The sequence below is a fragment of the Hyla sarda genome, chromosome 11, assembly GCF_029499605.1.
Source record: "Hyla sarda isolate aHylSar1 chromosome 11, aHylSar1.hap1, whole genome shotgun sequence".
In the NCBI taxonomy this organism is placed as follows: Eukaryota; Metazoa; Chordata; class Amphibia; order Anura; family Hylidae; genus Hyla; species Hyla sarda.
The window spans coordinates 44,984,520-45,003,103 of NC_079199.1; the positions used below are offsets into that span (position 1 = coordinate 44,984,520).

General features: G+C 41.3%; 1 protein-coding gene across 3 annotated transcripts in view; it reads right to left on the reverse strand.

Moving 5' to 3' along the window:
• The window catches only part of PPP2R5E (protein phosphatase 2 regulatory subunit B'epsilon), a 132,188-nt gene that overhangs the window by 43,589 nt on the left and 70,015 nt on the right, over nucleotides 1-18,584 (reverse strand). For all 3 annotated transcript variants that reach the window (XM_056545491.1, XM_056545492.1, XM_056545490.1), the window contains exons 4-5: nucleotides 4,832-4,933; nucleotides 3,704-3,796 (exon numbers count right to left, since the gene is read on the reverse strand). In XM_056545491.1, coding sequence (XP_056401466.1) covers nucleotides 3,704-3,796; nucleotides 4,832-4,933 — 195 coding nt within the window. The remainder of the gene's footprint in view (nucleotides 1-3,703; nucleotides 3,797-4,831; nucleotides 4,934-18,584) is intronic.

The window sequence follows — 18,584 nt, forward strand, 5'->3', positions numbered from 1 at the left end:
AAGCATGGACAACAGAACGAGAAGAAGAGAACTTTCTGAGGACTAGAGAATCAAAATAGTGGAAAAATATCAACAATCCCAAGATTACAAGTCCATCTCCAGCCTTTGTCCACAGTGCGCAACATTATCAAGAAGTTTGCAACCCATGGCACTGTAGCTAATCTCCCTGGGCATGGACGGAAGAGAAAAATTGATGAAAGGCATCAATGCAGGATAGTCTGGATGGTGGATAAGCAGCCCCAAACAAGTTCCAAAGATATTTAAGCTTTCCTGCTGGCTCAGGGAGCATCAGTGTCAGCGCAAACTATCCATCGACATTTAAATGAAATGAAACACTATGGCAGGAGACCCAGGAGGACCCCACTGCTGACAAAGAGACATAAAAAAGAAAGACTAAATTTTGCCAAAATTAACTTGAGTAAGCCAAAATCCTTCAGGGAAAAAGTCTTGTGGATGGACGAGACCAAGACGGAGCTTTTTGGTAAAGCACATCATTCTACTGTTTACCGAAAACGGAGGCCTACAAAGAAAAGAACACAGTACCTACAGTGAAATATGGAGGAGATTCAATGATGTTTTGGGGTTGTTTTGCTGCCTCTGGCACTGGGTGCCTTGAATGTGTGCAAGGCATCATGAAATCTGAGGATTACCAACGGATTTTGGGTAGCACTGTACAGCTCAGTGTCAGAAAGCTGGGTTTGCGTCAGAGATCTTGGGTCTTCCAGCAGGAAAATGACCCCAAACATACATCAAAAAGCACCCAGCAATGGATGGCAACAAAGCACTGGAGAGTTCCGAAGTGGCATCAATGAGTCCAGATCTGAATCCCATTGAACACCTGTAGAGAGATCTTAAAATTGCTGTTGGCAAAAGGCACCCTTCCAATAAGAGAGACCTGGAGCAGTTTGCTAACGAAGAGTGGTCCAACATTCCGGCTGAGAGGTGTAAGAAGCTTATTGATGGTTATAGGAAGCCACTGATTTCAGTTATTTTTTTTTCCAAAGGGTGTGCCTCAAATAAATTTTGTCCAGCCCATTTTTGGAGTTTGGTGTGACATTATGTCCAGTTTGCTCTTTTTTTCTCCTTTTTTGGTTTAGTTCCAATACACACAAAGGGAATAAACATGTGTATAGCAAAACATGTGTTACTGCAATCCTTTCCTATGAGAAATACTTAATTTTCTTGAAAAATTTCAGGGGTGCCAACATTTACGGCCATGACTGTATGTATATAATACAATACATTATATAAATATATACACACACACACACACACACACACACACGGGTGTGGAAACTTAATAAAAGACTACTTGTCCACGGGACTAAAACGGAGCCAAATCTACTTGTCCCTCATGACGATCCACTTGTCCGGGCCAATTTTTGTTTTTACACTCTCGTTTTTTCCTCCTCGCCCCATAATAGCCATAACTACCTACTATAATGATATCTTATAATTTTTCAATAACCTATTCTCCGAACCCAAAAAAAGAAAAAAATTATATATAAAATCGGTTTTCGATTTTTTTTTTATTGCCATTTTTTGACCCCTTTAGCTTTTTTTTCCATATACCAGGCTGCATGAGGGCTAATTTTTTTTCGCCATAATCTGTTTTTTGTATTGGTACCATTTTGGTATTGATCTGACTTTTTAATAGCTTTTTAACTTTTTTTTTCTGGGATAAATATTGATTTGAACTTTTAACATGGAACAGGTTAATGTGTGTCTTTTAAACTTTTATTAAAACACTTTATTAGACTTTTAGGAGGAATCAGATTCCTCATACAGATCAATAGAGATCTACTGAACTCCATTGATCTGTGTGCTCTGCGATCCATTGATAGAGCCTAGTCCAGCCAGGCACTATCAATGACAGAGCCACAGCACAGCAGGGAAGCATAGGTAAGCCCCCCGGATACATCTTTAGTGGATCCCCCCCCCCCCCCCCCCCCCCAACGATCAGGCGAGCATTCACATGTCTCTTTAGACGCCGCTGTCAGCTTTGACAGCAGAGATCTAAAGTGTTAATAGCCAGCCGCATGCTGGCTATTAGCAGCGGCCCCCAGCTACTGAGAACAGCTGGCAGGCTGCAGAGTATAAAGCGGGCACGAGTCCGGAGCTGGGCTCCGCCGTGCTTGTCAGATCTGGCCCTGCTTGCCCGAAGCCGGGCTAAGGGACGAAAAAATTCACCTGCCCGATGCCCCAGTAGCTGCATGTCCCGGGCGATAGGAATTCCACATTCCCGAGAATGAAAATATTATATATATATATATATATATATATATATATATATATATATATATATATATATAAAATCCCAAAATAAGCAGCACATCGAGGTAATTGAAGAGATGTAGGTAGGGTGCACGCATGCTGGAGCCACGGTCCACTGGTTCCTTAATAATAATCGTAGTAATATGCAGCACACCAAAATCAAGTGCAAAGTGCTTTTTATTCCATGAGGTACAAAAGCGACGTTTCGCCGGCCTCACGCCAGCATTCTCGAGGAGAATGCTGGCGTGAGGCCGGCGAAACGTCGCTTTTGTACCTCATGGAATAAAAAGCACTTTGCACTTGATTTTGGTGTGCTGCATATTACTACGATTATATATATATATATATATATATATTTTTTTTTTTTTTTTTTTTTGGAGTTAGCTATCCACTTCAGTCCCTAGAACAGTGTTTACCAACCAGTGTGCCTCCAGCTGGGAGTTGTAGTTTTGCAACAGCTGGAGGCAACCTGGTTGGGAAACACTGCCCTAGAAAGTAAACTTGACCACAGCTTCAGTTACACAGAAGGACTAGGGACCCTCGTTCTTGTGATCGATAGGGAGATCAGGGGTCGTTCCACCACCCATCAAATACTTATCAATTATCCTGTGGATAGGTGGTAAGTTGTGATAACTCCTTGAAGGTTGATCTGGGGAATGGCATTTGGTGTCAATCTAGAGTTGAGCAGTGTTGGACAGTGTAAGCCTAGGTTCACATCTGTATTGGAGGCTCACTTCAGGGCCTGTGTTGCAGAATCTGTACAAACAGCCAGGCAAAAAAACCCATAGGGAGCAGCATTTCTAGTATTTTTCAGTAAAATGACAGACACTAGACGGAAACCAGACAAACTTTATTAAAAAGTCAATGTGGTCTGTCGGGCACCATTGGTGTCAGACTGGTGGGCTCCATTTTTAGGCACTGAACAAAATCTTTTACAGAGGCTCCGAACAGAGCCTCTGAAGCAGATGTGAAAGTAGCCTAAAACTGAAGGCATTCTATTAGAAATTCACTCTGGCAGGCCCTAATAGGTGTATAAAGATGGTAGACAAACTGCCAAGAAATACCTGAAAAGCCCATAATAAGGTTGAGGAAGCCTCTCGGTCACCCACTCCCGCTGTCTAACCCCTTACATACCACAGTCAGCAGAGACAATGAATTCTCTGTTAACAGTTAAGATTGGGGTGTCAACTGTATGTCATGTGTTGGGGGTCATAATATGACTGGGAACTGCAACAATGGCTGGGGCACAGGGGCTCTGTCCACATCATCACCGCAGTGTACTATTACGATGGCTCGAATTCAGTTAATGGCTGCAATGATTTACTTCTAGGACACAGAATGGTAAGTGGTGAATGGCATCCTACTTATATGAAACCACAGAATCATTTTATGCATCCTTCATAAAGCAAATAAAGGAAAATATTCTTACCTGTAATACAAATTTTTGATCTATGTACTTTTTGGCAATACTGGGCTGAAATTCTTGGCTTTCCAAAAATCGTATGAAAAATTCATATACAAGCTGGAAGAAAACAGAGGATAAACAAGCAGTTAGTGGGATCTCCTGATAGTAACACTTGTCTTCAAATCAAGGCCAATCTTGCCAATTGGGACTCTCAATGTAGACACACAGGACCCATCAGACATTTATGGCATTATGTACATTTACAAACCTGGATATGTCATAAATATCTAAGGTGAAAATACCTAAGGTGGAAATAGACCGGTACATTATAGTGAATACTCTAATGGATTACAGAAGCTGATTATAAATCTCATTCATTGGAAGCAAGGCTAATGCACACAACCATATTATGGATACATGGTATGGACCAGTAATATGGCAACCATGGCCTACTATGGCTCCATAGAGTAATGTCAGAGGCACATGAAGATTTATTCCTTCTGTATTGATTGCATGCCATATTAAGCAGGAGAAGGCATTCGCCCAGAAGCGCTGCCTATGAGTCCATATGGAAATATTTGATACAGGCACCAGTTCTAAAATAAAAGGCATTAAACCTGAGGTCCTCCAGCTGTTGCAAAACTACAACTCTCAGTATGCCGAAATTGTAGTTTTGCAACATCTGGGGAACGCAAGATGGACATCACAGCTCTAAAGAATGATTAATAAGTATATACTGTGAATCCTACTTCTATGGCTGATGTAATGTCTCAGGCAGCAAAAAATCTAAAAACCCAATGCTAGAAGTGTTTTTTTATGGTCACATTTTGTTCCATTTGCCTTCTATATTGTCTTCTATAATTCCATAAATGGAGCCACAATAAAGGACCTCTCTTTGACACTTTATATGAGCGAATTTCACTTGTCTTCTTGTCAAGAACTCAGCTTGTGAGACATATAATGTTTAGATTAAAGACTGAGGCCGTACAAGGAGCTTTTCCGCAGCTGAATATATACTGGGAGTGGAAGCTCCTGTTCTATTTTTACCTCACACTTATGCACTAGAACCTGACAAACCACTATCCAAAGCAATGCACCTCGCTGTGCATTTATGTGCAATACCTTTCCAAAGACAGCAAAGGGCAGACCTACCTGTAAGTGTGGCCACGAGGCCTCCAGGGTGGGTTCATCTTCTTCAGGATCAAACTCGTTGCTGTCGCTCGGAGGGAGGGTCCTAAATATATTGCAAGATACCTAAAGAAAGAACAGATCAAAATGGTTATACATTTTAAGTCCAAATATAACAGACTTACTCTTACCATTAAGGTCAGCTCACTATTAGGTGGCAGTTCTTACCGTCTGTATTCTAGGAACACTGAAATGATGGCCTACATACTAAAACACAGATCACACATGAATAAAAAGGTAATGAACAAATAGAATGGAAAATAGTCTGTGTGGTTTATTGACATTACCAGGTTAAATGGGCCCTGTCCGATACAAACTTTTTATATGTTGTACATCTTGGCAAAACATTAACTTTTCTAATATACTTCATAAGAAAATGTTATTTTCTTTCTTAAAGAAATCATAGCTGTGTCCAAGTTGAAGCACAGGCATGGACAAAGTCTAGTAAGGGTGCATGCACACCACGTTTTTGCAATACAGTTCCCGTATCAGGTTTTTGATGAAAAACTGATTCCTCAAAACCTGACTAAACTGTATCAAAACGTGTGTACAAATTTCAACCTGTATACGGTTAAAAACTGTAAAAGGTTTGAAAAATGATGTCCGGTTGCATCAGTTTAAGAAAAAATATGTATAAGTTTTTAACTTTTCATTCCATTTTAATAAAGTTTCACTTGTTTGATTGAAATTCCAAGAAAAAAAAATGTGCAAAGTCAAAAACCGTTTGGTGAAACCCGGATGGAACCGTTATCACATACGGTTCCCATTGACTCCCATGTTAAAGAACAAAAACGTATACGGTTTAATTCGGTTTTTCTCCCGGACCAAAAAACGTGGTAGACTATGGTTACTATGGGTACGAGTAAAAAAAAAAAAAAAATTTGGACAAAACCGTATAAGATGCAAAACGGACTAAACCGGATGATGCGTGTAACATATGGTTTACAACGTTAAGTCAATGCATACGGTTTTCCATACGTTCCGTGCGGTTTTTAACCTGAAACCGCATATAGGAACTGTATAGCAAAAACGAGGTGTGCATACACCCTAAGTGAAGGTGAGCTAATACTCCCCTGTACTCTCTCCTGTCTAATATCGCTCCTCTGTGCTCTCTAATGTCTGATAGCACTCCTCTGTGATCTCTCCTGTCTGACAGTACTCCTCTATGCTCACTCCTGTCTGATAGCACTCCTCTGTGCTCTCTCCTGTCTGATAGGACTCCTCTGCGCTCTCTCCTGTCTGATAGCACTCCTCTATACTCTCTCCTGTCTGATAGCACTCCTCTATACTCTCTCCTGTCTGATAGCACTCCTCTATACTCTCTCCTGTCTGATAGTACTCCTCTGTGCTCTCTTCTGTCTGATAGGACTCTTCTGTGCTCTCTCCTGTATGATAGGACTCCTCTGTGCTCTCTCCTGTGTTTTGGTATTTGGATCTATTAATAATAAATATCATCAATCTAGGTGACATTCGCTTTAGAGACTATTTTTCTTTTTGGACATGCGCAGTACCAATATTTCAATTGTTTTCTACAATTTTAAAGTACAGCTTTATCAGGAAAAATGTACAAAAACACAAATTATAACTATTGTTCCAAAGGAACTTTCAAAAACAAATCTACTGCATGTAAATCTCAATTAACCCCTTGGGGACGGAGCCCATTATGACCCTAAGGACGGGAGCATTTTTTGCAATTCTGACCACTGTCACTTTAAGCATTAATAACTCTGGGATGCTTTTACTTATAAATTTTATTTCAAGACTGTTTTTTCGTGACATATTCTACTTTATGGTAGTGGTAAATTTTTGTCGATACTTGCATCATTTCTTGGTTAAAAATTCCCAAATTTGAAAATTTGGCATTTTTCTAACTTTGAAGCTCTCTGCTTGTAAGGAAAATAGACATTCCAAATTAATTATATATTGATTCACAAATACAATATGTCTACTTTATATTTGCATCATAAAGTTGACATGTTTTTACTTTTGGAAGACATCAGAGGGCTTCAAAGTTCAGCAGCAATTTTCCAATTTTTCACAACATTTTCAAAATCGGAATTTTTCAGGGACCAGTTCAGGTTTGAAGTGGATTTGAAGGGCCTTCCTATTAGAAATACCCCACAAATGACCCAATTTTAAAAACTGACCCCCCAAAGTATCCAAAATGACATTCAGTAAGTTTGTTAACCCTTTAGGTGTTTCACAGGAATAGCAGCAAAGTGAAGGAGAAAATTCAAAATCTTCATTTTTTACACTCGCATGTTCTTGTAGACCCAGTTTTTGAATTTTTACACGTGGTAATAGGAGAAAAAGCCCCCCAAAATTTGAAGCCCAATTTCTCTCGAGTAAGCAAATACCTCATATGTGTATGTCAAGTGTTCGGCGGGCGCAGTAGAGGGCTCAGAAGGGAAGGAGCAACAATGGGATTTTGGAGAGTTAATTTTGCTGAAATGTTTTTTGGGGGGCATATCACATTTAGGAAGCCCCTATGGTGCCAGAACAGCAGAAAACCCCACATGGCATACCATTTTGGAAACTACACCCCTCAAGGCATGTAACAAGGGGTCCAGTGAGCCTTAATACCACGCAGGTGTTTGACAACTTTTCGTTAAAATTGGATGTGTAAATGAAAAAAAAATTTTTTCACTAAAGTGCAGTTTCTTCCCCAAATTTACAATTTTTACAAAGGGTTATGGGAGAGAATGCCCCCCAAAATTTGTAACCCCATCTCTTCTGAGTATGAAAATACCCCATGTTAGGACGTAAAATGCTCTGCGGGCGAACTACAATGCTCAGAAGAGGAGGAGCGCCATTGAGCTTTTGGAAAGAGAATCCGTTTGGAATGGTAGTAAGGGGCCATGTGCGTTTACAAAGCCCCCCGTGGTGCCAGAACAGTGGTTCCCCCCCCCACATGTGACCCCATTTTGGAAATTACACCCCTCAAAAGAATTTAATAAGGGGTGCAGTGAGTATTTACACCCCACTGGCGTTTGACTTTAAAAATTAAAGTTACATTTTTCATTTTCACGGACCACTGTTCCAAAAATCTGTCAGACACATGTGAGGCGTAAATGCTCACTGTACCCCTTAATACACTACATGAGGGGTGTAGTTTCCAAAATGGGGTCACATGTGGGGGGGGGGGGGTCCATTGTTCTGGCACTATGGGGGCTTTGTAAACTCATGTGGCCTTCAATTCCGGACACATTTTCTCTTCAAAATCCCAATGGCGCTCCTTCTCTTCTGAGCATTGTAGTTCGCCCGCAGAGCACTTGACATCCACATATGGGGTATGTTCTTACTCAGAAGAAATTGGGTTACAAATTTTGGGGGGCTTTTTTCCTATTTTCCCTTGTGAAAATGAAAAATTTTGGGTAACACCAGCATTTTAGTGAAAACTTTTTTTTTCATTTTCCCATCCAAATTTAATGAAAATTCGTCAAACACCTGTGGGGTGTTCAGGCTCACTATACCCCTTGTTACGTTCCGTGGGGGGTGTAGTTTCCAAAATGGGGTCACATGTGGGTATTTATGTTTTTGCGTTTATGTCAGAACCACTGTAAAATCAGCCACCCCTGTGCAAATCACCAATTTAGGCCTCAAATGTACATGGTGCGCTCTCACTCCTGAGCCTTGTTGTGCGTCCGCAGAGCATTTTACGCCCACATATGGGGTATTTCCGTACTCCGGAGAAATTGCGTTACTAATCTTTTTTTAGTCTATAAAAAGTATGGGGCAACACCAGCATGTTAGTGTAAAAAAAAAAAAAAAAAAAAAGTAAAAAAGTGTTTACACTAACAGGCTGGTGTAGCTGCCAACTTTTCCTTTTCATAAGGGGTAAAAGGAGAAAAAGCCCCCCAAAATTTGTAGTGCAATTTCTCCCGATTACGGAAATACCCCATATGTGACCCTAAACTGTTTCCTTGAAATACGACAGGGCTCCACAATGAGAGAGTGCCATGCACATTTGAGGACTAAATTAGGAATTGCATAGGGGTGGACATAGAGGTATTCTACGCCAGTGATTCCCAAACAGGGTGCCTCCAGCTGTTGCTTAAAGGGAACCAATCATCAGATTTTACCCTATATAATGCTCCCCGCCCAGGTGACTACTTACGGCGGCGGTGTTGACTAGTTTATAACTTCATATCTTCACCATCAATGGGGGCAGGAGCATCCCCCGGGAATGGTCAAAATAACGATTTTACCCTATATAAAACGCTTTGCCAAGCGTTATATAGGGTAAAATCTGATGATTGGTTCCCTTTAACTCCTAGCATGCCTTGACAGTCAGTGGCTGTCCAGAAATGCTGGAAGTTGTTGTTTTGCAACAGCTGGAGGCTCCGTTTTGGAAACACTGCCGTACAATACGTTTTTCATTTTTATTGGGGGGGGGGGGGGCAGTGTAAGGGGTGTATATGTCGTGTTTTGCCCTTTATTATGTGTTAGTGTAGTGTAGTGTTTTTAAGGGTACATTCACACTGGTGGGTTACGGTGAGTTTCCCGCCAGGAGTTTGAGTTGCCGCAGACCAAACTTGAAGCAGGAAACTTACTGTAAACCTGCCCGTGTGAATGTACCCTGTATGTTCACATGTGGGGGCAAACCTCCAGCTGTTTCAAAACCACAACTCCCAGCATGTACTGACATACCATGCATGCTAAGAGTTGTACTTTTGCAACAGCTGGAGGCACACTGGTTGGAAAACCTTCAGTTAGGTTCTGTTACCCAACTCAGTGTGCCTCCAGCTGTTGCAAAACTACAACTCCCAGCATGTACTAACCAGGACGCAAGGGCGTATCCATACGCCCTTTGTCCCCAACAGGTTAAGACATCAGTAAAATGCAGGAAGGCAAACGCCAAAACAGATCACCGTACCTGGGATGCCGGGCAGAATACTAAAACCTTGATCACATTCCAAGTCCTCTTCTCAGTCCTGAATATTTCACAGGTACAGCCGAGTAAAATAGAGAAACCGGATGTGTCGAACCTTCCCCAATAATTGCCACAATATTTTAAAACCTTTTGGTATTTACTCTAATATTTTTGCAGTACTAGACTAATCTGAAAGGATTTCCAGTCTCAGACACAGGTCGCTTTAAAGTCTGGCTAATTGAAAGTTAGCATCTAGAACAGTGTTTCCCAACCATAGTGCCTGCAGCTGTTGCTCCAGGAGTGCAATAGCAAAAATTAGTTTTAATGAGAGTAACCCTTTAAGATATTTAGGACTTTTTATTTTATTTTTTTAGACGCCATAGTCCTGAAGAGTGTCCCAACCTTTTGAGTCTCCACCTATTGGAAGACCTCACGTCTCTGACAACACCCCCCCCCCCCCCCAGCAAGTGGACAGGTAGAAAAAACAGCCAAGGAATCACTCCTTTTCTTATAAATCCTATTGGACAGTTTTGGTACATAGTGTGGATGCTCTGAATAGGTCTGGAACATGTATTACTTGTTCTAAATAGACATTTATTAGGGAAAGGGACTCATTACTGCAGTGTTTCCCTAACAGGGTGCCTCCAGCTGTTGCAAAACTACAATTCCAAGCATGTCCGGACAGCCTACGGCTGTCCGGGCATGCTGGGAGTTGCAGTTTTGCAACAGCTGGAGGCACCCTGGTTGGGAAACACTGCCCTACTGTGAGAAATAGCAAAAAATGTTTAATTAGAACTAAAAACTTACTATAAAACAAGCACTGCTGCCATGAGAGCATGCTGAGAGTCCTTGCAGTAACTAGTGAAGCACAGGATTCAGACCCTGACACACAGTATTATGAGCAGTGAGAATGGATATAATATACACCCCTGACATTCAATAAACTGAGGGGTGCTAAGTGAGCGGTCAATATCATCTATGGCTCACTGTTCACAATTCCAACCTAAGCACATATTAAAGGGGTTATCCACCATAAGGTGATTTTAGTATGTACCTGGCAGGCAGTAATGGACATGCTTGGGAAGGATCTGCATTTGTCTTGGGGCTAAATGGCTATGTTGTGAGATTACCATAACACTGTGGCTAGCTTTTTGTGAACTAGTATTTCCTGTTTGACTTTTCTTTTTTTGACTACAAATCCCACAATTCCATCTTCCTCCCTCCCACACATCAGCCACCCCACCCATTGAAACATAAATGAGCTGCATCCATTCAAAAGACCTGTGGTTTTCAATCAGGGTGCCTACAGCTGTTGCATTAGTTGCAGATTGATCTCTCTCGCACCAAGCGATCCCTCCACCCATTGAAGCAGACAGGCTCCCTGTCATCAGCTGACTAGTGAGTCAGGTCTCGGCCGCATTGCAAGCTGGGAAAAATCTGAGACAACAGTCATTTTGTATGCTGATAAAAATAAATATTGGGGTGAAAATCACAGAAGAATTGTAAGAAAACCGTCACACACAGGTACAGACACTATATTATGAACTACACTAACTTTACAGCCCCTGTAGCATAGTCAAATAAAAAAAATTCCTGGAATACCCCTTTAAATGAACAGACTGCAGAGAGTTTGAATTGTTGCTGCCCAGTTATTACCGGTGGCATTGTGATGCTATTTGCAGCATTTCTTATACTTCTCCCTCCATTCATCCCATGTGAGGAGTGACTGGCGGTGCTCCTGTGCTTTAATCATAAACAATCTGTGTGTGGACGGCTCATTTACCAAAGCCAAAACCAGTCGCTCCCCTTGATGCAGAATATACAGAACTGGGGCAGTGGACTGGTGCACTGGATCCTGGTGGAGCTTTCCTTTCAACTCTTGATGAGTTCTTCATCCTGTCCTTTGAAGGAGGAAGCAGCGAGCGTTTATTATTAAACCATGACTTCCCCTCGATGCATAGGGAAGGCTTCCAGTCTCGTCTACATAAGAGTTTTGGTTCTTACAAACAGCTGGGTAGATGAATTAGAGCATCATTGTAATAAACAATAAAGCTCTGAGAGTCAGACCGCTGGGGCCCCCCGCAATCTCCTGTACGTGGCCCCGGCTCGCTGGCCAGATAGCGGGTGTCGACCACCGCACAAAGCGGCGGCTGACATGCCCCCTCAATACATCGCTATGGCAGCGCCGGAGATTGCCGAAGGCAGCGTTGGATATCTCCTTTAAATCAACTGGTGGCAGAAAGTTAAACAGATTTGTACATGACTTCTATTAAAACAAATCTTTACCCTTCCAGTACTTTTTAGCAGCTCTATGCCACAGAGGAAATACTTTTCTTTTTGAATTTCCTTCCTGTCTTATCCACAGTGCTCTCTGCTGACACCTCTGTCCATGTCAGGAACTGTCCAGAGCAGGAGAGGATTGCTATGGGGATTTTCCTGATATGGGCATCAGGTGTCAGCAGAGAGCACTGTGGACAACACAAAAAAGAAATTAAAAAAGAAAAGAATTTCCTCTGTAGCATACAGCTGCTAAAAAGTACTGGAAGGGTAAAGATTTTTTTTTTTTTAATAGAAGTAATTTACAAATCTGTTTAACTTTCTGACACCAGTTGATTTAAAAAAAAAAATGTGTTTCCACCGGAGTACCCCTTTAAGGAGCACTTAATGCTTCCTTCCGCAGACGAGTTGCATTACTGAAATAAATGAACTTTTGCACGATATTCACATTTTTCGAGTTTCACCTGTAATTTCACCACCTGATACACACAGAAATACAAGAGACCATTTCATACGAAAGAAGTTAACTTTTTAAAATGTTTTCGGAGAGTGACAGTAAGCTGAAGGGCACAGAAGAAACTCCTCAAAACAGATTTTGGCCCTGGTAGCTTCCATATGTAGGACCTATTACCACCAGTAAAGGGACAAGCTGTACAGTGCCCAGTCAACTTAATAGGTGTCGCAGAGCAGCCACCTAGTGGCACCACCAAGCTGCCAAAATGTTCATTAGTATGTGCCTGTACTTATAAGAGTTTGCTGGAAAACCAACTTAAAGGGGTATTCCAGGAATTTTTTTTGTTATATATCAACTGGCTCCAGAAAGTTAAACAGATTTGTAAATTACTTCTATTAAAAAATCCTAATCCTTTCAATAATTATCAGCCACTGAAGTTGAGTTGTTTTCTGTCTGGCAACAGTGCTCTCTGCTAACATCTCTGCTTGTCTCAGGAACTGCACAGAGTAGAAGAGGTTTGCTATGGGGATTTGCTTCTAAACAGTTCCAGTTCCTGAGACAGGTGTCATCAGAGACCACTTAGACAGAAAAGAACAACTCAACTTCAGCAGCTCATAAGTACTGAAAGGATTAAGATTTTTTAATAGAAGTAATTTACAAATCTGTTTAACTTTCTCGAGCCAGTTGATATGTAAAAAAAAAAAGTTTTTTTCCCTGGATAACCCCTTTAATCTGCAGACCAGCCCAAGAAGGATCAGAATGGTCAGGCATGTTCGATTTCTACAAGTCTAATGCTTTTATTCTGGCTGCGCCTTTCACTACATAGTAGCATTATTTCTCGTAATTACTAAAGTAAATGGGGCTGAACTGAAAAACCAGGCGAAGCCCGCAGACCGAAGTGGCACTGTTTCTGGAGGAACCCTTTAAACTCTTTCAGCTCTCAGATTTATCTGTCTCCACCAGGTTACTGGGGAAGATTTTGAAAGCAGACATTACACCATGTGCAGTGAAACCCATAACATCCGCATTGTTATACAGCAGGGCCTCGACAAATTCCAGTTGCCAGGTCGCCATGATGCCTGAGAATTTTGTCCTGGTGCCTTGGATTTTATCAGCCCTTTTCAATAAAAAAATACTGCCCCCAACAGCAAGTTTCGAGTCCTGCAGGAACGCATGGGAAAGGAGTTCCTGTACTTTCACAGCAGGAATACTGTTTCATTTAGTGGGCATCCTGCAGGACTGGTTGGGTCTGCTGTCCGTCCCATTGGATAGCAAGTAAGCGGGCAGGTAAACCGTAATGACAGAAGGCTGCTGCCATTCACTGAAGCGCCACCCTCCCCCCATTACAGCAGTAGCTGCTGGACCGAGGCATCTCCCCTATATCACAATACCATACAGCACTGTTTTCCAACCAGAGCGTCTCTAGTTCCTGCAAAACTACAATTCCCAGCATGCCCGGACAGCTGAAGGCTGTCCGGGCATGCTGGGAGTTGTAGTTTTGCCACAGCTGGAGGCACCCTGGTTGGGAAACAGTGCCATACAGATAAAGCATTATGACATTGCCTGCACTGTGTGCGCCACCCTCACTACGTCTACATCCTGGCACTGGGCCAGGGCACAGTGGTAGTAGTGAGCAGTGCAGGCAATCTGCAGTGGGTCTAGAGGTGCATGCCCATGTTGTAGGTATGATGTTTCTCAACAGTACCTACTACTGGACTGAGGTGTTTATTTAGCGTTAGCTTTTTACTAGCTGTGGAAAATGGTATAAAAAAAATAAGGCTAGATTCAGACTACGGAATCTCCGGGCAGAAAATTTCCGCCTGGAGATTCCGAGTGCGGCCAGCGCTGACTGAATCGGCACTAGGACCGTGTGGACACTGCAGTCTCCAATAGACTGCAATGTGTTCCGTGCGGATTTCCCCCTGAAGAAAGCGCAACGCCTTTCTTCAGGTGGAAATTTCCAAGCGGATTTTCTGTTCACAAATTCCGCTTCACAAATTCCGAAGTGTGAATTTGTGAACGGAAAACCATTCACTACACTATACATTTTACCAAGCGGAATTTCCGCCTGCAATTTCAAAGCAGAATTGCAGGCGGAAATTCCGTAGTCTGAACCTAGCCTAAACATTTCTAAACCACCACAACCTAAAAAGTAAAAAGATGCCCGAGTTATTAAAAAAAAAAATAATTCCTGAATTTTTAAACTGGTTTTTTTTTTTTTTTTTCAGGCACCTAGATTCCAAAAAAATGTCTAAGCTCCGTTATAAAGAGTATTCCTATTTATCCTAACTAGTCATGGACCTTGAGGAACAGGATGAATAACACTATATCCTGTAAAGACCGTAGATCTCTGCAGGGGTGTATTTATGGGACCCAGGCGGGACATGCAATGACAACAAGTCCGGCTGTCAGAAGAGCCTTTCTGAACCCGATAGAGGTCACCATGTAGTATCTAGGATACACACAAGTATAAAGTGCTATCAACACACGCTCCTACAGCTGATTAATAGGAAACTGGAGGTTTCAATGAACATAATGGCTTGTGTACAGATTCATCACTGGCGTAATTACCAGACAGACATTCTAGTAATGAAGATTCCAAGTCAAACAAATGGCGCTAGAACACAGGACACCCTGGGAGGTGAGCACATCTCTCCTAGAAATTGCTATTAATTACACTAAAACATGTGCATGGTGGCAAAGGGTTAAGTGGAAAACTAATTATGTATGTACCCACAATGCACAATGGTTAGTTGATAGGTTAATGGCCAGCTACAAGCCCTGTATCCCATACGAGTACAATAGTTACTGTTGGTGAAGAGTCTATAAGCATAGGCTAGTGATAGTAAAAACAACAACTATTAATAATCAGCAGCCAGGTAAAAAGAAGGTCTAAAAACATCAACAGAAAATTATTCAGAACCAGCAGAAGATTCCTAGTTACTTTTGCTATCTGGTTCCTATCTGGGGTAGTGCAGGAGTCACAGCATCACAATAGCCAACATGTGCGGCTGAGTAGACACGGACACCTTTTTCCATGTTTTTTATTAATTTCTGGTTTTGGCTAAAGTTGCTGATCAAAATACTATGGGGGAGATTCTCAAAGAAATTTCCGCCCAAAAAAAAAAAAAAAAATCCATTTTGCGCCAAAATTTTGGCGTGCAAAGTATCGACTATATTTTCAAAGAGCTTTGTGTCGCGGTTTAAACTGTTCACGACAGTTTTGTAAAAGTGGGTGTGACCACGTATATTGTCTGCTTTACATGACATTTTTAAAGGGGTGAGAGTCCAGTTTTCATCAAAAATTTCACACCAACTTCTTGATAGTGTAGAAATCACAGAAATGGTTCTAGTTTTATTGTTTGTTTTTCTTTGTTTTTTGGGGGGGAAAAGGTGTTATTTAAGTCATTCTAGAAAAAAAAATGTAATTATTGAAAAATTTTATAAAATTTATATATATATATATATATATATATATATATATATATATATATATTTATTTATTAATTTTTTTCTTCTTTTTCTTGGTCACTGCACCTGCACTCACATTTAAGCTCAGAAATGTTTTATTTATACAGTTATCGCTTGTTTAGGCACTAGTAACCATGGAATATTTTGTGAGATGTTTCCGCCAGAATTTTCTGGGATGTAAAATTTGGCGCAAAAATCGACAATTTTGGCACAAAAAAATCCAATATAGCTGCAACAAAAAAAAAAAAAAGTGGCGTGAAAATGTATTTTCACATATTTTCAAAGCAGCACAAAAGACCTTTGAAAATGTGAGGAGGAAAAAAAAAAAGTTGTGAATAATATGAATAATATCGCTGGAACAGAAATTACAGTAGTTTTTGAGACTCTCCCCCTATCTGTGAACCCAGGCTTCGATTGTAAGCTCTTATGGGCAGGGTCTTCCTTTATTATACGATATGAGTGGTGGGAAGTCCAATCTCTTGGATACCCAGCAATTGATTGTGAGAATAAAAATGATTCGGTGCTGCTGCTTCTTTACTGTTATTTCATACACAGCGGCACCTGTCCATCCAATTGCAATACAGATCCATACAAGTCAATGGGACTAGCTGCAGTTCTGTACACAAACAAGCAGCTGGGACTTGACCGTGCAAGAAAACCAGCTCTGGAGTCTCTCCATATTCTGAATCATGGGTAGTTCCAGAGGTCAGACCCCACTGATGATATTTCCTTGCATTATGCCAACTCTTTATATAATGGGAATCCTCCCTTTAAGAATATCATTTTAAACACACGCCTGGTTTAGCCTGTAGTCTCAAAACCCTTTCATATTGAAGTCGCATATATAGGGCAGTGCTTCCCAACTAGGGTGTCTCTAGATGTTGCAAAACTACAACTCCCAGCATGCCTGGACAGCCTTTGGCTGTCCAGGCATTCGGGGAGTTGTAGTTTTGCTACACCTGGAGGCACCCTGGTTGGCACCCTTGTCAAACCGCTGATTTACCTGGGGAAGCCATAGACGGCCAAGCGAGGTAAAAGCCGCCTTCAGTCTGTTCTGACTCTCTGGGTACATTCTAGCATAATACAGGAGCATTTCTTTGTTTTACGGCAACAAATCTCAGCCCGACTACAGTTCTGATGACCCAAACTGATAGGTGTCTGTTCAGGTCATCAAACCAATGGTTGGGTGAGGACTTGCAGCTGTAATACAGAAGGAAAAATACATCAGAATTACCAGTGCTGTGGAGTCGGAGTCTAGGAGTCAGAGTCAGCTGAAATTTTGGGTACCTGGAGTCAGAGTCGGCAAACAATGCACAGACCAACTAAATTTAGATTGGAATAAAAAAATAAAAATAAAAAAAAAAGCAAGTTTAACCCCTTCATGACCCAGCCCATTTTCACCTTCAGGACCTGGGCATTTTTTGAAAATCTGACCACTGTCACTTTAAACATTAATAACTCTGGAATGCTTTTACTCATCATTCTGATTCCGAGACTGTTTTTTCGTGACATATTCTACTTTATGTTATTGGTAAAATTTCACTGATATTTGCATCCTTTCTTGGTAAAAAAAAATCTAAAAATTTCATGGAAATTTTGAAAATTTAGCATTTTTCTAACTTTGAAAGTCTCTGCTTGAAAGGAAAATGGATATTCCAAATAAATTATATATGGATTCACATATACAATATGTCTACTTTATGTTTGCATTAAAAAATTTACAAGTTTTGGAAGACACCAGAGGCTTCAAAGTTCCGCAGCAATTTTCCAATTTTTCTCATGATTTTCAAAATCGTACTTTTTCAGGGCCCAGTTCAGGTTGGAAGTGGATTTTAAGGGTCTTCTTATTAGAAATACCCCATAAATGACCCCATTATAAAAACTGCACCCCCCCCCCCCCCCAAAGTATTCAAAATGACATTCAGTAAGTGTTTTAACCCTTTAGGTGTTTCACAGGAATAGCAGCAAAGTGAAGGAGAAAATTCTAAATCTTCATTTTTTACACTCGCATGTTCTTGTAGACCCAATTTTTTAATTTTTACAAGGGGTAAAAGGAGAGAAATCACCCTAAAATTTGTAACCCAATTTCTCTCGAGTAAGGAAATACCTCATATGCGTATGTAAAGTGTTCGGCGGGCGCAGTAGAGGGCTCAGAAGGGAAGGAGCGACAATGGGATTTTGGAGAGTGAGTTTTTCTGAAAGGGTTTTTGGGGGGCATGTCCCATTTAGGAAGCCCCTATGGTGCCAGAACAGTGGACCCCCCCCCCCCACATGTGACCCCATTTTGGAAACTACACCCCTCATGGAATTTAATAAGGGGTGCAGTGAGCATTTACACCCCACTGGCGTTTGACAGATATTTGAAACAGTGAACTGTGCAAATGAAAAATTTTATTTTTCATTTTCACAGACCACTGTTCCAAAAATAGTTCCAAACGTTCCAAATAGTTCCAAATGTTCCAAACGCCAGAGGGGTATAAATTCTCACTGCACCCCTTATTACATTCCGTGAGGGGTGTAGTTTCCAAAATGGGGTCACATATGGATATTTATTGTTTTGCGTTTGTCAGAACTGCTGTAACAATCAGCCACCCCTGTGCAAATCGCCTCAAATGTACATGGTGCACTCTCCCTTCTGGGCC